General features: G+C 38.5%; 1 protein-coding gene across 4 annotated transcripts in view; it reads left to right on the top strand.

The window, feature by feature from the left end:
* Window positions 1–21,913, top strand: part of MYO1B (myosin IB) — a 220,278-nt gene that overhangs the window by 52,689 nt on the left and 145,676 nt on the right. For all 4 annotated transcript variants that reach the window (XM_027865829.1, XM_027865831.1, XM_027865832.1 and 1 more), the window contains exon 2: window positions 2,998–3,141. In XM_027865829.1, the coding sequence (XP_027721630.1) occupies window positions 3,007–3,141 (135 nt within the window). In that variant the 5' untranslated portion in view covers window positions 2,998–3,006. The remainder of the gene's footprint in view (window positions 1–2,997; window positions 3,142–21,913) is intronic.

The following is a 21,913-nucleotide window of genomic DNA, read 5'->3' as shown; positions in this document are numbered from 1 at the left end:
GTTCTAACTATAGAGTGGCCATGACAAAATACAGTGAAGTAATTATCTATCTCCTGTGTGCTGGACAAATCAGCATCTCTTAAAGCAGTTCCTAGCAGAGTGCCTTGTACAGAGTATTTGCTTCATCAATATTTGTTGAGTTGAATCACGCGAAGCCTAACTTACATTGACTTTTTTGGCTCACACATTACACTTTTGACTTATTGAGCTCAGCCCGATAAAACTCCCAGACCCTCTGGTTCTGAAGTTGAAATGAAAGTTGAAATTTCACACCTTTCTGTAAAATGAGTGAGTAGGACTAGGTGATCTCTTCTAAGGTCCTTCTAAAACCTATGATGCTTTATGGGTCAAGTGCCTCTTGGTCCTTGGTCAGTTGGCCTTGCTTCATGGCTAGGCCTCAGACTTTCAGAGATGACATTTCATTACCTACTTTGAACTAAGCAGTTATTGTACTACAAAGTTTTTCTTTTCTTTAGACTTAACACAAAATTGTGTGAAAGTAGTGTGAACATTAGAGCTCCTGGGAACATAAGCTTTTTTGATATGGGAAGAAACCGTGATAGGGAAGCCTTTCAGTGGGACTATTTGGTTTATGTTCCTCATAGGAATTAAAAACCTTAGTTTGCCTTTTCCCCAGCTGTGTCTATGAAAAAGGACTTTCACACAGAAATCCATCAAGAGGCCAAAAATTCAGAGTTCCTGATCCAATTCACGTTCCCTTATCTTAAATGTTAATGAAGTTGTATATACCTTAAATACTCAGCTTCACTCCCTCCTGTCCTCTCCTATATCCTCCCAACATGCCTCCCTCTCTCAAAAAATTAATCCCCATATCCATCCCTTTTTATATATGTCTAATTCGAAATAGTCCATCTGAAGTTGGGTTTTCGGTTTGTGTTAATATGATTTTTGAGTGCCTGAAAATTTGACTTGTGTTAATTTAGATCACTAAAAGCAATTTTCCTATTTTAGTTAAGCCCTAGAGCAAAGCCAGCTTGTTTAAAGATGCTCCTGGATCTTCCTGTAGCACCAGGGAATGACTATTTCCTTCCTCCCGTCATCATCTGTTCAGAGATGGAGTACAGTGCCTCATTCATTTGGACAGGCTCTAGACTCCACCTGGGGCCATTATAGTTTAACTGTAGTATCTGGGGGCCATCTCTTAATAGGCTGGTTGGCATGAAATCTTTACAATGTCACCAATTTTTTTTTAAAGCATCTTTATTATCTTCTTTAAATGTTAAGCACTTCCTTATTTGCCTCCACCCCCACCCCCAACCTGTGAGAATGAATGCCTCAGCTTAATATTGGTTTTATTTCTTTAGTTGTTTCAGAGCAGAAATTTGTGGGCTATTTATTCTCATAGAGACAGAAATGGTATGTGTTAGCCCTGGTGATAGTTCAAGTTAATTACCAGAGGTAGCCACGATTCTTGGCTTCTTTGAAGGAAGCTTGGATTTAATGTAGTTTGACTGCCTTTGAGAGGCATACACTAGGGTGTGAAAGGCAATAGTAATCCAGAGGGCATTTTTTTATGCTAAAATGCAGAGCAACTAAGCTACTGTTTGTAAGGTAGACGATGTTTCTGAGAGTTAATTCTTTAATGGAAAGACCCCCAAAGGTAGTTTTCTTCTTGTATTATGTGCTAAGGGTACAAAAGCTGTTCAGAGCCATCTTGTTAACAATTTAGGGAGCCTGAGGGCCCAGCTTAATTTGGTTCTAGAGTCTTATAAGATTTAAAAAATAATTGTGTGCGTGTGATTAAGAGAAAATTTTTGTACTCTTGAGAACACTCAGTTCTATAACCCCAGGGATGGCACATTTCATAGATGGGTAGCTAGTTAGCTTCTACATATTGTACACTGGCAATATATGCTGGCTTCGATATATACTTTTGTATACACTGGTAAAAGTGGTGATGGAGAATTCTTTCCTCTTTAGTGTGCCTCTCTCTATAACATTAAAAGGAAAAGTATTTTTGGTGTGCTATTTTAGCTTTGTGCAAATACTAAAATTTAGCATAATAACATTGAGTGGTATTTTAATTTTACTAGTACCAAGAAGCACATGGTTATTTGAATGAAATTTGATACCACTGAGGTCACTATTGGCATGTTCTATAATCCTTGTGAACTGGGCGGCCCCCAACTCTTGTGAATAGGTTTGGCTCCAAAAGTTGGTTTATAAGTTAATTGTTTAGAGCTCAAAATGCATTTTCCCTAAGAAACAACGAAATAAGAAGAGATTTGTTTACCCAGGCTAGCCCACAAAAATCTATTACTTTTGTAATACATTTGAACTGTAGAACCAAACACTTTGCATTGGAGTTTCTATGGAGAGAGTACATTGTTTTAACTTGGGATGCTAAGAATACATTTGCTGTAGGAGTAGGAGCTTCTTTCATGGTACTTCCCATGGGGATGGACAGCGGCTGGGGTAGGAGAGGATGAGGGATTTCTTCTTGTAGGAGAGAGAAGGTGGAAGGACAGAATCTCTAGTTGTGAGGCTGGAATGGTGGTGGACCAAGGGGTCAGAACGGGAGGGCTAGTTTTGGAGGGACTGGGAACTTTTCTGGGAGTTGGGGCAATTGGGAGGAAGTAAGAAGTCTAGGTGGTACCTAGGTGTGGGGTTTGGTATTTGCATCAGTTGTTTGTAAGGTGGGTACAGTGTGGCAGTGTGGTTTGGAATCAGAGAACCGGGATTTAAATCCCAACTGGACCCAAGTTTTTTGCTGTGTCAAACAATGGGATTGGATTAGATAATCTCTAATGTACCTTGCCTCCAAATCTGTGATTCTGTGGGTGTTTATGTTTATAATTATATAATTATTATATTATATCATAGAATTATATTTTCTATATTATATTATAATATTATATGATAATAGTATAATAATTATAATAACTGTCACTATTATGTTTCTGGGAAGCCTTTAAGTACCTAATGGAAGTGATTTTGTTAAGCTTAGTTGACTTTTTATGTTTTCCTTGATTCTAGTGGAGAGAAATGGCCAAAATGGAGGTGAAGACATCCCTTTTGGACAATATGATTGGAGTGGGAGATATGGTTCTTTTAGAGCCTCTCAATGAGGAATCATTCATTGATAACCTCAAGAAGCGGTTTGACCACAGTGAAATATATGTGAGTACAATCCTTCAATAAGTTCACTCGGCAACCTCTCTGTATGGTGTGGGTGTTAATGGGAAGTTTTTAGAGGGTCCTTACCATGAAACTATCTATGTATAGTCAAAAGAAAAAATACGAACCTATTTAAAATCCCTGGTGGCTACCTTCCAGGGGTGCCTCCTTTCCGGATATAGTTATCTAATAGCTAAGCCACTAATAAAATGTGAGCCACTGACCTTTGTTTTTTTTTACAACTATGTTGACTTAGTTGGTTCTTTTTTAGATGCTGGGAACATGAGCATATATTAAGTAGGCATATGTGTTTGGTGCTTGGAAAGTTTGGGAAATACAGTCATGCCCTATTTTAAGAAAATGTGATACCATGAACCATTCAAGCACAAAACTGCTAAACTAGACAAGCCGAGAGGGGGGATTTTTTTTTTGTCTTACAAAAGGATTCCTCATTTTGTGAAAGTATTTACCAAAGTGTTAATTCAAGTATTCTTTGACTGTATCCAAACTTCACAGCACAAATCCCCTTGGATTTGGCCTTGAGGCCACAGGTTCCCCACTCCTAATCTAAGAATTAACCATCTGATGTATTGTTTTATTCCTGAGACACTGACAGTTAACATAGAATTGCTGAGGATTTTGACAACTGGCCCCAACACAAAGACATATTTGTTATGCTTAAGAGATGGAGCTCTTCAAAGCCCTTATTTTATTGGGGGGAGATAGAAAGTGCCTTTGCCAAGCAATTAGCTTCATTGTTTGGGTTGGCAGTGACATGTGGTGTCACCTTCCCTCAAAGTATAGAAAGCATTTTGCCTTCCAGGTGGGAAAACCCAGCAGTTACACAGCTTTGGTTGTCATGTCTGGACTGATGCCAAATAAAAGACCTTCAAACACAGATAGACTTTCAGCACCAGTCTTTGTCACTGGGGTAGAAGGAATAAATTATATCTCAACCGACTTTACTGATCACTTTTCCTTTTGGCCTCAAAAAAATACAGTTCACCATTACATGAATTGAAAATGGGCCTGAGGGTAGAGAGTGGAACATTGAGTTCATTCAAATACCTGATCCATTGTGGTCAGTAAAAACAACTGCTTTTTCAGCCAAGTGCCAAGCTGTAGATTTGTGCGTCTTCCACAGACGGGATGTCTGGTTTCCACAGCTTCCTAATTTTATTTTTTAAGCCATCCCAGGAATGTCTTTTTCTACTGTGAAGTCATTGTGCTACTCTGCTTCCAGATAGCTTTTGGGTATCATGATAGTACTGTTTCCATATCCTTAATGTGGACCAATTACCAAGCAAACATTTGGAATCATTTTATTTGAATGTAGAGGATAGCTCTATTTTGTTAGAAAGAGTTTTTATTTGGGCCATCATCGACTGGGCCTATTTGAAGATAGTGAGGTGGCATGTTGGATTTGGAGTCATGGTGTCTCAAATTGTGTGATCTTTCCATTTAACAGCTGTCTGCCTCAGTGTCCTCATTTGTGAAAAGCAAATAATTAATACCTACCTTCCAGGGTTGTCATAAGGATAAAATGAGATAGTGTTTATAAAGTGCTTTGCAAACTTCAAAGTGCCGTGTAAATGATAGCTGTTATTATTGAGTAGTATTTTCAAGGGTCCTAGAAGATCTTCCTTCCATATTGAGACATTCTAGAAAATATTAGCAGATGTGAAATTCAGTAATACATTAGTTATTTAGACACCAACCTTCCAGAACCCTCAGGTTTCTAAAATGGTGCTTTCAGATTCAGAAGAATCTAGGAAATAAGATAGAACTCTTTGGCCCCAAAGAATAACCCCCTGAGCAAATAAATCCTTTGGGGAACTGTTAGAGGCCCTTAAAATTGCACCAAATTTACTGGTATTTGGTCTGTTTGACTTACGGAGCAAAAGAAAGTTCTCTAGTTGGCTAGTGATGTCTATGACAGGCTGAACTTTGGGGAGTAAAATCTGGGAAGAGTAGCTGGAGGCTGAAGACACAAAGGAAGAAAAGCAAAGATAATGGAGCTGGAGAGCTGCAGAGGTCAGGGTTTGCAGTAGTGCTGGTAGAGATTAGAAGTAGACACTGATGGAGAAGAGGACCTAGCAGCAAAGATAAAGGTGATAAAATTCTAAAGTGTTTGGAGGGTAGGGGTGGAGGAAAATGGCCACCCACATTCTCAAGTGACCTTGAAGTCACATTGCATCTCTGTTTTATATGTAGCACCTCAAGAGAGTGCTTTTGAAAGCATTTGTGTCTGATCCTGAGATTCTGCCAACCAGTACAAGTTAGGTTTCTGGGAGGGCTTACAGTATAATACTGTCATCCATTATGTATATGCACATGACACATGAGAGTCAACTGTATTATAGAAACCATCCTATGGCAGATTCTCATTGTTTCTAATTGTGAAAGGCAAATGGCAAAATTATGTAAAGGTCATAGTAACCTTAAAAGAGATGCCTTGAAAAGGGTAAATATGAGGAAATGCTGATGAATCAGCCTAATCTAGATCTTTAGGGCATCTGTTGGTTTTTTAAATGACTTTGAGTCATCAAACATTGCGGAGCAGCTCTAGGAGATGTTTGTGGCTCCGATCAAGCACCTGGACCATGAAAGTTGTTTTTCTCATAGAAAACTTTTGAAGATACTCTCATTTCTGGTTCCATTGTCAATGAAATAAGATGAAAAAAAAAATCTTTAAGTGCTCCTGACTGAGCCAGACGAAGCATGGCATTAGAAGACTGGTGGGAAAACAGCGAATCATAAGAGTTAAAGAAGAATTTTGTCACTTCTTCAAGGGAGATCATTTCTGAGCACCATCCATCACTTAAGTCCTTTTACAATATCAGGGGCAGCTAGGTGGCGTAGTGGATAGAGCACCTGCCCAGAAGTCAGGAGGACCTGAGTTCAAATACAGCCTCAGACACATAACACTTACTAGCTGTGTGACCCTGGGCAAGTCACTTAACCCCATTGCTAGCCCCCCCCCCCCAAATACCAACAAAAACTGGTCTATCTTGGTGATATTTGCCATACTCTACTTTGCCAGTTGTGCCAGGAAATCCATTATAGCGCTCACCTTAAGCCCTATTATGTAGAAATACTTTTTTTTTAAACTATCTTCCTGCCATGTAAATTCTCTGATTCTTCCTAAGGGCCGTGTCCCATATGTGATGCTATTTCATTGATAGATCACATTATAAAAATAAAGATTCCATTTTAAAAGTTGTTTTTGCCTAAAATTTTTGAGACTGTCATTAGGGGAAGTTTTGTAGAAAATTGTGGATTTGGGTTTTTAGATGAAGATTTAGAAGATACAGACTTTGGGATTAAGCCCTCCCCTTCCCACTGTATCAACATACTTATAAGTGAAGTAAACAAATGGGTGCAGGTTGACAAAGAATAATCTTTGGTCTTTTGGCTTAGTGATGGAAAAGTCATTGATGGTGTTTTGAATGGTGGTAGTAAGACAGAGGACAATGATAACAATTCAGCAGGTATTTATTAAGTGCCTGTTATGACCAAAACACCCTAATGTGCCCTGAGGAATATAACAAAAGAAAGAAATAATCCTAGCTCTTAAGAAGTTTGTATTATATCTGGGGAAACAACGTCTACATATATTAGTGTATACAGAATAAATATGTACCAACTAAACACAAGTTGGTTGGGGAACTCAGGCATCATTTAGAAAGTGATATTTGAGTGACACAGTGAAGGAAGTGAGGAATTCTGTGAGGGAAAGGTGAGGAGGGAGTACATTGGGGCACAACCAGTACTAAGACACTTAGGCAGTTGGAGTGCCTTGTGTGAGAGGTGGAGGGAAAGCCAGTTTGGCTGGATTGTAGAGTGTAAGAAGACTAGAAAGATGAGTTGGGGCCGAAGAGTTACAGTTTATCTGAGAGGCAATAGGGAACTGAATTTTATTGGGTAAGGGAGATTCTAAAAAGTTTGTGGATGGTGAAGAAGTAACTTGGGAGAAAGTGTCTTCAGCTTTTGATTCTCTTATTAGATTTGCAGAAAAGCAGCCATATTTAATTGCCTGTGAGGTGATGCAGCTGTGTACTTCATTTATATAAAAGAGGCAAATGACCCAGGTCAAACTTATGTCAGAATCTTTTTAAGAAAGCAAGTTCCAGGGCTGACTGGATTCATTATTCATTCTGTCCAATGTCCTTGTCTATCTATATCTGCATGTCTCTCTGCATCTTCACCCTGAGTATACCATATTGATTACCTCAATAATTAGTCATGTTGTCATAAAGCCAGAGTTAATCTGTGTTTACTAAGTATCTGAAAGAAATCAGGAAAGTGTATTTTAGAAGATTTGAGAAGGAAAAAAGAAGCTGTTTTCCAGGTCACATGACTAACAAGATGGAGGTCTAGATATTCTCTCCAATTTTTATTACCTCTCAAACCTCACCATTCTTGTGTCTCTGTATCTTAGGACACTAAGAGCCCTAAAATGAGGTGGGAAAACCTGATGAATTAGCAGCAGTAACAGACTCACTGGGTAACCTCTTCCACCACTCAACACATTCAGGCCAAGCTTAACAAACCAACCCATGGACTTGTAACAGAACTCACCACTACCACCCCTGCCCCATGGCTATGGAAAACCAAAAGACTGAAAATTACTCAGGCTGAGACTTCAGTACCCTGTGTTCCTTGCCCTTCTCTACACCGCTTCCCCCTTTCTTATTTCTAATGCGCACATTACCTATATGCTCCAAATGTGTTTTTATTTTTTTCTGGGAGGAGAATATGTATGGTGAGTTACATTTATTAAATACTGTAAAGATCAATGTAAAAAAAAAAAACAAAAAACACCCTAAAACCTACCTCCATTGTTGACCATAGAATAGTAATTTGCAGACACGCTGTTACGCACATTTTTGAACTGTTTGTCTAAAAAAGCAGCTCAAGGGATGGACAAAGTCCAAAAAGCCTCCTCAAGGAACTTTCGGAAGTCTGGTAACTGGCTAATAAAAACAGTGTGGTACCTAGCATCTTGTGACCAAATTCCCAGCATTTTAAGCCAAAGGGGATAGAGTCCTTGTTTTGACAGTGACTGTCCATATTGTCATTTTTGAAGGTTCTCACAGGTCCACCTCATGCTGTCATTTGTCTGATGTTCTAGAACACCCCTTCATCCGTGTGTTGTTAGTTTCATTGAAATGTTCACAATGCATTCATCTGATAAGTGAAAGTGCTCTGTACCCAAAGACCTTTTGTTAGTCCTTTATGGTGTCATTTGCATTTATCTCACCGAGTTAGAGAAAGTACAAATGGTGATATGTCTTGGATTAGGTGAATTGAAGAACACTGAGGACAGAATCCTTAAAACCTTAAAAATAGACACCCTTCCCCCCTATTTAGTGTTTTAAAAATATTTAGGGACTTGCCAAGATTATCAGGCCACACCTTTAGAAAAGTAGGATTGTACAGTGGATAAAGACATAAGAGATACCTGGATTTGCATCCATTTCCTAATACATACTGCCTTTGTGACCCTAGGCAGGTCATTTAATCACTGTGTTTCTTAAGTAATTTTCTAAGCTAGCAAATTGAAGAACAGGTGCTGATCTTTACTGGTATAAGGAATTCCCTTATTACTAGAACTTGACTGATGTAGAAATCACTCACAATTCTGGTAAGAAGGCAAACCCAAACAAAAAAAGAAAAATGGATTGGCAATCATAGATTGCTTACAGTAAAACTCCTAAGTGTAAGACCTTATAATACTTTTGTGATTGAGATTTTTAGCGAGTTATTGAGGATGTACAGGGTATAGGTGACCCCAGAAGCTATTCAAAGTTCTTCTTTGTTACTAAACTTAATCTTGACTTGGATTGATCTTCTGAGAAATAGGCAACCTGATCTTCATAGAACTTTCTAGCCTGACTTGTTTTTGTTCATTTGTATTTCCCTTGAGGTTGCAAAGATGAGCCCTGTTTGAATTGGGAGATGCTACCATTTCAACTTTGGGGAGTTTAAATGACCTTGTTGCTTTGCTTCTTTTGGTTAACATTTTATTTTTCTTTCTTGTTCCTCCCAGAATTCTGACTCTAACCACCGCCTCTACTTACTCATTACCCACTTTCTACTCAGCTAACACCAATCTGACTTCAGCTTCTTCCCTTTTACTGAAACTATACTTTCAAAGGTCATTGATAACATTCCAACCACCAGATTCAATGGCTTTTTCTCAGTTTGTGTTCTCCTTGACTTGTCTGTAGTACTTTAAACTCGTAACTGACCCTTCCTTTTTGATACCCTTTTCTCCCTTGGCACGTGTGATGTCAGCCTATCCTCTTCTCAAAACCTTTTTTTTTGGTGAGGTAATCAGGGTTAAATGACTTGCCCAGGGTCACACAGCTAGTAAGTGTCAAGTGTCTGAGGCCAGATTTGAACTCAAGTCCTCCTGATTCCGGAGCCTGTAACCTATAGACTGTGCCACCTAGCTGCCCCAGCCTATCCCCTTCTCATTCCATCTTGGTGGCCTCCATACTGCCTCTTCATTTTGCCTTCTAAATTGAGGGGTTTTAGTACTCGCTCTTCGTTGTATGTACTGTCTCTTTTGGAGATGTGAAATATGCCCACATCTTTAACTTATTTCTTTTCTGCCTTTCTTTGAATGCCAGTCCCCTGTTGTCCAGCTATATACTGGACATTTCTACTTGGATGTCTTGCTGTTGTGTAGAGTAAGGCATCATGTAGTGGAAAGAGTGCTGCATTTGGAATTGGACAGCCATAATTTCAGATTTTGGTTCTGTCCTTTGCTACTGGCATGCCTTGAATACATCCCTCAAGACTTTGGGCTTCAATTTCTTCACCTTTAAAATGAAGGGATTTTGCTGTATGACCACCAAGGTCCCTTCTGGCCCTGGAAGCTCCATTTGAGGTAGTTCTCAAGGCAGCCATGCTCATTTGTCACCCAGTTCTGCTCCTGACTCTCCGAATTTAAGTATGTATCCCACAAATCCCTCTTTAGTCCCCTTTCATGTGTTGTCTTCCCCTACTAGAATGTAAACAACTTGAAGGCAGGGCTGTCTTCATTTTTTTTTTTGCCTATATTTGTAGTTCCAGAACTTAGCACAGTGCCTGACACATAGTAGGTGCTTAATACATATTTATTGAAAGAAAGAATGAATATTGAATAAGTGCTATATAAATGTTAGTTATTATTATTTAATTTTTATGTGCCAGGTACTGTTAAGTACTTTACAAAAATATCTCATTTGCCCCTCACAAAAACCCTGGGAAGTAGGTGCTATTATTTGCCTTGTTTTACATTTGAGGAAACTGAGACAGGCAGAGGCAAAGAGATTTGCCTAGAATCACATAACTCATGAAGATCTGAGGCTGGATTTGAACTCAGGGCTTCTTGACTCCAGGCCCAGTTCTCTATCCACTGTACCTCCTAGCAATCACAATACCAGATTGTAGGTGTAGGTGGAAGATATCTGTAGAAGGGAGGGCATTAACATCTGGGAGGTGGCATTTGAGTTGAGTCTTGAAGGGAGCTAGTGATACTAATAGTCATAGGTGAGGCTGAAGAACAAGTTTGGGGAGCACCCAATGCAAAGGGAAGGAAATGGGAGCCCCCTGTGTGAGGAATGGAAGGTAGGCTAGTAAGGCTGGTCCAATATGGTGCAAGGAGGGGAGTAACATGGAAAGTTGGAAAGACAGGAATAGGCCAGGCTGTGAAGAACTTTAAATGCCAAACACAGGATGTTTTATTTTGGAGGTAACAGGGAGCCAATGGAGTTTATCAAGGAGTGGGTTACCATGGTCAGACCTGAACTTGAGGAAAACCATTTTGGCAACTATATTGATGATGGATTGAAGTAGGGAAAAACTTGAAGCAGGAAGACTGATTAGGAGAATACTGCAATAGTACAGATGGGAGGTAAGAGGGACCCAAATGAGAGCAGTGGCTGTATGAGTGGAGAGGAGAGAATGCATCGAAGAAATGTAGAGGAAGAAAGAAGGAATTATGGCAGCTGACTGGATATGAGGGAAGAATGAGAGTGAGGAATTGAATATGATGCTGAGCTTGTGAATCTGGGTGACTGGAAGGATGATGGAAAATGATAGTGTGATAGGAAAGTGATAGGAAAATTTGGCGAAGTGGTGGTTTTGAGGGGAAATATGATGAGTTATCTTATGATGATGTGGAATGAGATGTGCCAATTCAGAATGTTAAATAGACGATTGGTGATGTGGGACTAGAGCTTGAGAGAAAGATTGATTATACAGGATCTGGGAATCATCTGCATAAAGATAATATTTGAATTCATGGGAGTTTATAAGATTGCCATTTTACAGTTGTAGAAACTAAGGCTGATAGTTTAGATAACTTGCTCAGTGTTACAGAACTAGGAAGGATTGGAACCCATGTCTTCTTAATTCCAAGTCCAGTGCTCAAATCTGGTTAAAAACAGACCCCCAAATTTTCATTGTTTCTTTCCCTATAGTTTTTTAAATATTTTGGTAATTATAAGTAAATGTAATATATTCTCCATTTCTTTACACATGTGTTATGCAGATAATGTAGTCCCTCCCCCCCATTTAAAAACTGTATGTATAGTTTCCTCTGTCCATAAGAGTGCACTCTTTGGGGCACACTTTTTAGTCTAATGAAAAAAGGTTCTTCATCTATGTTAGGGAATTGGCTGAAGGAAAGAGAACGAAGGCATAAATGACAAAAAAGGAAGTAATGCCCCCAAATTGATTTCAGATTAGAAATAAACACAGAAGAGAGAGGAGTCAAAGATGACCCCAAGGTTTTAAGTCTAAATGACTGGGAAAATGTTGCTATTTAACAACAGGTAAGTCATGGGGTGGGGGAAAAATGATGAGAGGCAGTTAATTGAGGCATTGTTATTGTTCTTAATCATTAAAAAAGTTAAGTCTTTGGCTTGGCTTAATTAATAATTTAATAAATTATTGCTAACAATACTTAAATATTTCCAAAGATCAGTGATTTCACTGGTGGTAATAACTTACCTATATGTTAGTAGATAGTTTGACAAGTTGCATTACAATGGTAGTCCATATTAATATAGCATCTGCCAGTTTGTTAGGCACTTTCAGCACAAAGACTCTATGAGGTAGACCACAGGAGTATATGTTATCCCAGTTTTAGAGATTAAGAAATTAAGTCTCACAAGATTAAGAAATTTGCCTAATAGGTGGCGCCATATATAGTGTCACACTTAGGAGTCAAGAAGACCCAAGTTTGAATCCTATGTCAGACACTCACTAGCTGTTTGACCCGGAGGAGGTCATTAAAAAAAAAAAAGGCCTCTGTTTGCCTTGCTCTGTTTCTTCACGGAGCTTATAGTCTTACTATATAAGTAACAAGTATATTATATATGTGTGTGTACATATGTATAGTAAATAAATAATAAATATAGTAAATTATAAATTCTGTAGTGCTTATAGGTATATACCCATTTTGATTACATGTTATCTCCCTCCTCCCCATTAAAATAGAAGCATCTTGAGAACAGGGACTGTTTTGACTTTTTTGTTAGTATTCTCAGTGCTTAGTCCTGCTGTGGCATAGATAGGTTAAGCTTTAATAAGTACACATTGATTGGGCATAATAATACCCACAGTATGTACCCCATGAGGTTGTTGTGAGCCTCAGACGAAATACTGTGTGGTGTTGTTTTTCAGTTGTTTTCAGTCATGTCTGACTCTTCATGACTCCATTTGGGGTTTTCTTGGCAAAGATACTGGAGCGGTTTGCCATTTCCTTCTCTGGTCATTTTACTGATGAGGAAACTGAAGCCAGCAGGTTTAAGTGACTTGCCCAGGGTCACACAGTTAGTATCTGAGGATGGATTTGAACTCAGGTCTTTGTGACTCCAGGCCCGGCGCTTTATCCACTGTACCACCTTGCACTTTGTGAGCTTACCAAGAAAGGTGGTTAGTATTTTTGTCCTCCACTTTAGTTGGTGTTCAAAGTCCATTTCTGTTGCCTCTGGTTCATTTGGCAACATTTGGATTTGAGTGTCACAGGAAAATGTTGATTCGTAAAATAGGATCTCATATTAGAAAAAAGCAGTGTAGCAGATTGTACCAGTTTTGGGTACTGCATTACTGCCACTAATGTAGGGGTTAAAAAAATGAAGTTACATAAAACAACAATAAAACAAAACCTGTTTACTTATAACTGTGAGTTCTTAATCAATGTCCAGCCCTCGATTGTTTGGTTAGGTGAGTCTATCTGCAGAGCCACAAGGAGGGCTGCAGGTTTCCCTCCCCTCCTCTCTTCTTTGACACTTGGCTGGACCCCTAACTGCAGTCACAGATCCTTGAGCTTTTCTCCCTGCCTCCAGCCTTTCTCCTTCTACAGTCCATTTTCCACATCACTGCCAAATTCATCTTGACAAACATTTTAATTTTGATAATTTTTCTCCCAGTCTGGACCTGTAGTTTCAAGGTTGTGGGGATTAGGGGATTGTCACTGTGGAGACTCTCTCCACCAATGTGGATCCAACATCTGGTCTATAGAAGAAGTTAATCTTAGGAAGAGCTGTCTGGGACACTGAGAAGTTAAGGCACTTGCCAATGGCCACCATGCTGGAATGTATCAGGAGGACTTGAACCCAGATACTTCTGATTCATGTTTTTCCTCTTATAACAAAACTTTGATGATTATGTGTCTTCTGCAGGATGCAATTCTGACTTGATACTTTGGTTTTCAAGGTTTGTCCCCAATACAGTTTTCTAGGATTATATCCTTTAATTCCTTTCCATAAACTCTTTGCTTCCCATGCTTTTCCCCCCAGTTGCAGAGACCCTCCCCCCCTTTTTGTCTGTTCAAAGTTACCCATTCTAAAAACCTTAGTTCAACTCTCTTTTGTCCATGAAATCTTTCCAGGTCATTTTAATCTGTGGTGATCTCTTCCTTATAAACTCTCTATCACTGATTTATTTACTTTATCACTGATTTTACAGTTATAGCATTGATGATGTATAGTGGGTAGGTGGATAAAGCACTGGGCTTGCAATCAGAGAGACCCGAATTCAACTTCTGATTCAGACACTTAGTACCTTTATGACCCCAGGCCAAGTCTCTTAACCTTTCTCGGTTTATTTTTCTTATCTTCAGAATGAAGAAGTTGTACTTGAGGGGCTCTGCAGCTCTAAATCTGTAATCTTGTGATCTGATGACTTTGTTCTCTAGTTTCATTATTTAATTAGTGCTGTCATTTGGTCCTCTTCAAGAATGATGGACAATAGCCAATGATTTTCCAAGCTTTTTGAGGACAGGGATCATGGCTTTTAGTTACACATACACGCGCGCACACACACACACACACGTTACACATATATGTATATGTATATACACATAGGGAATATATATGTGTATATACACATGCATTATATATATAATATACATGTGTATATAACATTTGTGTGATGTGTGTGTATATGTATATACACACATACATACTTCATGTATGGGGGCTCTGCACAAATATGGTGGATGTTTACTGATTAGAGATCAGTGGTGATAGTATACAACAGCTTTATTCCATGGAAGTCATTATATAGCCATGTGAATTGATTGATTTTCTTGGACTACCAGCTGAAACTAGATTTCAGCATCACATTTTTAGATGAAAGACTCCATTTATTAGTAACATGATCAAAATCCTTTTCCTTACAGGCTCAGGCTTTTGAAGGCAAAAGCAATATTTGGAGCTCTCTATGAGATTGTGGTCATATCCCCCTGATGCCAGTTGAGACTCATTAATCAGTATTTGAAATCTGTTCGTATGGGGGTAGGAGCTGGTCCTGTGAATGCACAGGGTTAGGAGCTGGACTTACTTGCTTTTACCAATGCATATTGGCAGTTTCTTTGAACCTTACAGTCTTAAAATTCTGAAGGAATCCTGATAAATGCACATCCAGAGAGAGAACTGATGAACTCTTGAGTGCAAATTGAAGCATATTTTTTCACTTTCTTTATTTTTCTTGCTTTTATTTTATCTTATTTTGCCACATGGCTGATATGAAAATATATTTTGTATGATTTCACATGTATAATTGATATATTGCTTGCCTTCTCAGTACCCATTGAGAGGTTATTGAGGCAGGAGGGAGAGAATTTGGAAGTCAAATTTTTACAAAATAGTTAAAAGAAATAGTGTTAGTTGCCTGAAGCAATGAGAGATTCAATGACTTCCCCAGAGTCACAGTCAATGTGAGTTAAGAGGCAAGACTTGAACCCAGGTCTTTCTGTCTTCTAGCCTAGTGTTTTATCTACTGTACCACATTGCTTCTCCATCATTTGATTAGTATGGTTTTTTTTTAATTTTTAGGCAATTGGGGTTAAGTGACTTGCCCAGGGTCACTCAGCTAGTAAGTGTCAAGTGTTTGGTCTGAGGTCACATTTGAACTCGGGTCCTCCTGACTTCAGGATCGGTGCTCTATCCACTGCGCCACCTAGCTGCCCCATTTCATTAATATGTTTAAACAAATATCTCCAGTCTGTATTGGTTGGTTTGTGAGATTGTTCAATTTTTTTTTAACCACAACAAAGGAAAACTAATAAAATACTGTCTACCATTGCTTTATTCTTTTAAACTTTGGGTTTAAAAAAAAGGCATTATAAAAAGTTCTTTTTTTCTTGTTCTTTATATTTTGTGAATGTTGTAATCATGTATTACAACCTAGCAGGCGGAAAACTCCTCACTACAAAAATGTTGGCAATTCTTCTCGTAGAACATTGGTACCAGACCGGGTTTCCTGTGATGAGGAAAACATCCTGACAGGTGTTTTTCCTCCCCCTCTCCAAAGCATTTTGGACACAGCTGTGGCAGCAGGGCTCTGTGTGTGTGTGTGTGTGTGTGTGTGTGTGTGTGTGTGTGTGTGTGTATGTTGGGGGGGGTTCACTTAAAAAAACCTAAACCAGTCAAGAGACTTGGGATTCTTCAGATCCTGATTCCACCATTCACTGTGGGATTCAAGTCACTCACCTTCTGTGGTAGCGTTAACCACATGAAGAAAGGCAAGATAATCCCTCTTCAGCTCTACCTCACAAGGACTGGAGTCTCCTTTGTTATGGTCAAACTGTCAATAGATGTTCCTGCTTCTTCTCAGTATACTCCTTTCTAGAGGCAGCTAAGTGGTAGAGTGTACAGGGGGCTGGACCTGGATTCAGGCAGACTTGAGTTCAAATGTGGATTTGGATACTTACTAGCTGTGTGATCCTGGACAAGTCAATTAACCTTCATTTGCTCAGGTTTTTTTTTTTTTTTCTCACTTGTAAAATGGGAATAATAGTAGCACCTATCTCACAGGATTGTTGTGAGGATCAAATGAGCTAATATTTGTAAAATGCCTGGTACATGCTAGGTTCCCTTTACTCCCTTCCCTTCATCTCTTCCCCTGTTTCCACTTTCTTTCCCTCTTTCCTTCTACTTTCTCTCCTTCCCTTCCTCCTTCTCTTTCTCCCTTCTTCCATCCCTCTTACCCTCCCTCTCTCCCTCCATTCTCTTTGTAGACCTTTTTTCGTAAATAACAGTGACTAGGTGCTGCGTGAGTTCCTTGTGAACTTTCTTATAGAGTTACATGTGTGAGATTTGTATCAGCTGACATTACAGTGCAAAGGCTGCATGCTTTTGCCTTCTTGGTTGTGTTCTAGATGGTTGATGTTGACAGTTCTGTGAGCTCTGACTAGGAAGGTGTTGCACATTCACAGCATATAAGCAGCTGTAGCATGGAGTATTATTGTTAAAGATCAGATGACCTGTCTCCAGCAAGACGATGAATGTCACTCAGGAAATGTTTTGTTTGGCTCAAGAATGTTCTTATGTTCTCTTGATTTGACAACGTCTAGTCTTTGGAGGCAAAAAATTAAATTGTTGACCCAACATGTTGCCTTTTTGAACAGAGAAGCATAGATTCAAATGATGAGAGCATGGAGAGAAATTAAGGCTTGTAACTATGTAGCAGCAGCATATTTTGATGAGAAAGTAAAAAGCACAGTGAGTCGTCTAGGGACCTGTTCAAACTGTGGCACATCTAGGGACACAGTCCATACTGTCTGAGCTCAGGCAGTTTACATAGATTTTCTGGGGCCTGAGTTTTATCTTTTGTAAAATGGAGGTTTGAACTAGAATAGCTATTCCTAGGATCTGTGGGGCCCCTATGGGTCCATGGCATTGTTAGGAGTTTGAGTTTTGAGCTTTATTTAGCCCTTACAAAACATGTAGCATGATTTGGTATAATAAATACGCAAAAAATGCTTTCTGTAGACTGAGTAAACATGTCAAACATGTACACACATGCATATATGTTGGTGCTGTTAGGATTGATAAAGTACAAATTCATTTGAATAGAGTAGCTTTTTGTTGTGCTGTTATTTAATCAGTTTAATTTGCTAATACTACATACTCTCATGTGAGTGGCACACTGTGGTTAACTGGATAACATTGGACCCGAATCAGTAAGACCTGGCTTCAAGTCCCATCTCAACCATTTATAGTTGCATGGACCCAGGCAGGTCACTTAACATCAGTTTTTCATTCTGGGCCTCAGTTTCTCACTAGTAAAATGAGGAGATTGGACTAGTTTATTGGACTTGATTCATAGAATGCTGTTCATTATGTAGAAAGGGGTTTTTTTGTTTGTCTTATTTTGTTTTTTACTTTAAAAAATTTTTGTTACCTGACTGGGTCAATAAAATACTAGCTGAGCATCTTATGGATTGCTGCTGGAGTTCTAGAGTCCCCTTTAAAATAGGGAAAATTGTTGGAATACATTAGCCCAGCCACACCACAGTAGCCTTGTGCCCCTATGTGGGCATTAGGAACTTTTTATATGCCCTGGATCTTCATGCCATCACTAATGCCCTAAAGGAGGTGTGCCTATTCCTTTCCAGCTCATTCACATAGGCATCACTGACTTAAATGTTGTTGGTGCCATTCTTCCTGACAACTCATCATTTTTTTTCTTGGTATATTTAGTGCTAAAATGGGCATGTGGCACCCAGCCATTTTAGACATGGGACTATGTCTTTCAGAAGCATTGATTGCTTTATGATAGTATGTTTTTGGTCTGGCTCCTGTGTAACAGTGAGTATTTTGTACTTTTGGAGCATGATGCAATTAGAAAATAGTAACTTTAGATTGTGTTCTGAAATGATATGTTTCAGAGAGAAAAAGCCAGTGCCCAGTTGCTATTGTTGGTATAACCCAACATGCTTGCCAGTCTTGTTTCCACATAATCAATGATAGGAGAAATTGCTTTGGGCTGTACCAGAATTGTTGGTTCCTTCAAGAGTTCTGAAGTTTAACCAAGTAGTGAAATGACTTAAATGGAGCCCTTCCCTGACAGTTTTTGGGATCTGCTCAGTGGCCTAAATCCAGGACAGCTTCCCCAAACCCCACCCTGTCAGCTGCTTTCTGGTAGTGACTCAGTTTAGTGAGGGTTGTCACCATGAACAGTCAAGTTTCTCCCAAGGTACACATGGGATTACTTAAAGTCTTTGCTAGCACACATAGATTTTTTTTTTAAAGGAAGAAGCTCTTTAAATGAGGAGTCTGGGAAATGACAGACCTATTATCTGGGGGAGAGGCTGTTGAGTAAAAAACCTGTACTTGCTAGTGTTCCTTACTGTAATGGTTCAGTTTTTGACACTCTTGTTTTCTGTGGACTGAGAATCTTAGCCCTGGCTGGCCAGTTTCCCAGCTATTAAATTATGTGGGACAAGGGAAAATGAGGGAGAATAATGTAGTTTAGGGATCCATGCAGTGCTAACAGATGGGGAACAGGTTTACTGAAAAACTATGAGCATTACACGTAGTTTTCTTAGTATTCAGTTTCAACCCAGGGATACTTATGATAACTTGTCAGCAGTGGTTTGTGCAGTTCATTTTTTTGGCACTAGGTAAACTTGAGTATAATGATCTGTAAACCTCAGTTTGGGAGTATGAGACATGGAGGCTGTATATAGTTTCTTTTCTTTGCAATAATGCTACCAAGGCAGATTTTATCAAAGGTTTAGCCACTGCCTCAATAGTAAAGAGAATGTCTAAACGTTAAAGGAAACTTTGTGTCTAACAGATTCCTCTTCTTTTTTTATTTAAACAATGTATTCAAGAAATTACCAAAAAGGATAAAGAGAGTTTCTAGTACCTTGTTTTCTCCTTGTTACAAAGACCTCAAGGAAACTTTACCTCTCCAGTTTTCCGCTAATTCTTCCCCCGACCATGGCAACGTCTTCATTTGGTAATGAGTGGATTCTCTTGACTCGTACTTAAAAATCATTCTGTTAAAATCTGTTGTAGAAATAAACACACATTGCCTTGCCCAAAGGGAAAGGAGGGAAGGAAGCCTTTGTACAATACAGGAAAAATAAAATGCCAGCTACCACCATTGGTAGCATACAGTAAGTTCCCGGGTGACTGATTGTATCCATTGATCTAGTGATCTCTCTACTGAAAAGTTATTAAAAGGAACAAGAAAAATTGAAGTAATCCATATAGAAATATGTAGAGAGGTTTTATTTGTTTATCTAGTAAAAAATAGAAAGATATTATGTAAGGCCAGGCCTGACTCAGGCCAGCCTCTGAAGTTCATTTTTGGTCTTGGGTTGGGTTGAAACACTTGCAGTCCATCTGATATCCAGCAAAGAAGAAATTTGCTTAATAACATTTAAAGGATATTTAGCAAGAAATATGGCACAGATTATTTTAGGCACAGCTCCTCTGTGGCTTTATTTTTTTTTTTTTTTGGCCATTTTGGTATGCAGGTCAGAAGAATGTGCCCAATCCAAGGAATCAGTTAATGCCTTTTTTCATTGAACTTTTGTAATTAGATGACTGGGAATTGTCTGAGCCTTAGACCTCTGGACCAATTATGTCTCAAGAATTGCTTCATTACTTTTTTTGAAAATAGCGTTTTTTTTAAAATTGATGTCTTTTGTTTTCAAATTGCCTAGCTTTCTCCTGTGCCTCTCCCACTCTCCCCTCCTAGTGATCCATTGCTTATAACAAAGCAATAAGATTTTTTTTTAAAGGAAAAAGAGAAAGGGGAGAACATTCAAAACCAATACATTGAAAAAAATCTGATAGTATAGACAACATTTTGCCCAGACTCTCTCTTATAAGCCCTTCAAAGGAGTGTGGGGGGAGTGAAGAAGTGTCTTTTCGTATCTCTTCTTTGGGGCCAAGCTTGTGCTTTGTAATTTTGCAGCATTCATTTCAATTGCTTTGTGGTGGCTATCCATTACATTTGCAATGTTGTAATAATTGTGTATTTTGTTTTCTTGTCGTTGCTCACTTCACTTTGCATCGATTCATGTAAGTCTTTCTGGGCTTCTCTGAAGTCATTATATTTGCTGTTTCTTACAGCACAATAGTATTCTATTACATTCATATACTGCTTTATTACCTTTTAAGGAAAACCCAGCCTTGATGGCATGGGGGTAGACGTTCCTCTTATTGCAGCTCTCTTGAATGTCTAGCTATTGGCAAATGTTAGAATAAACTGGGATATAGAAATTAGATGGAATACTATAAAAATGGAAAATAAGAAAAATTAAGAAATTATATGATATACAAAGTGGTGGTGGGAGGAGGTTGGAATATTTGGCCTATGATACTCTGATTGTAAGTGAAATAGATCAAAGTATTATGGATAGTATCTATACTACATTAAAAAAAAGCAATGAAATCTTATAAGCACACAAACAAAAGAGAGGTTAGAACTAAAGATATTTGGATAGAGAACCAGTCTTGGAGTCAGGAGGACCTGAATTCAAATTTGACCTCAGACTTGACACTTAACCAGCTGTGTGACTTTGGGCAAGTCACTTAACTCTGATTGCCTCACCAAAAAGAAAAGAAAAAAAAAGAAATAAAGATGTTATTTTTATTCTTTTGTTAAATAGGATTTCCCCCCTTTTATCAGAATGTAAGTAGTGGCAACTTTATAATTTTAAGGTGTCATTTCTTATATTTTTTATTATTTCTGTTGAAATTGTCACTAAGTAGATGATAAATTAATTTCAAAATAAAACATCACTTCTCTCCCTCACCATTTACACCTAAAAAGAGTTCTTTTTTTTTGGGAGAAGAGATTCTTATAAAAATGTATGTGGGCTAAAAAACTTTTGGGTGGCTCTTTACAAACCTGACTTAAATATTTATTGTGTATTAGTTCATGTTCTAAAATTACAGTCATGGCTAAATGTGAAGTTAGTATAGAAGCTATGACCTTTTTGGAATGTATGATTATATATTTATGTGAATCAGGTCATTTTGAATGGAAGGACAATATAATAAAAAATGAAACATTAAGTCTTCTAGCTTGAGAAAATTATATGATTATGGCAGATTCTTAAATTATTTGGGGGGAAAATCAACATAGCATTCCTAATTCCTCACTTTCCATTCTGTGAGAGATGCGCTAACGCTTTATTGGTGGAGCTGTTAATTAGTTAAACCATTCTGGAAAGCAATTTGGAATTATGCAAATAAAGTGACTAAGATGCCCAGACTCTTGGACCTGAAGACTCCATTACTAGGCATGCATGGATGGAGAACACTGACAAAAAGAAAGGCTTCATGTACACTAATATCTTTATAGTAGCATTTTTTGGGGGTAGCAAAGGATTGGGAACCCATTGATTGGGGGAAGGGCTAAACAAAGCATGGTATGCTAATGTGGTGGATTTGCCATTAAAAAAATTAATATGATGATGTAGAGAAACATGGAAAGATTTAAACAATCTGATACAAAGTGAAGTAAA

This window comes from Vombatus ursinus, unplaced genomic scaffold (genome assembly GCF_900497805.2).
Source record: "Vombatus ursinus unplaced genomic scaffold, bare-nosed wombat genome assembly UNPS02014779.1, whole genome shotgun sequence".
NCBI classification, from domain to species: Eukaryota; Metazoa; Chordata; class Mammalia; order Diprotodontia; family Vombatidae; genus Vombatus; species Vombatus ursinus.
The sequence above is the reverse complement of the archived record's forward strand: the minus strand, read 5'-3'. Positions and strand labels throughout refer to the sequence as shown.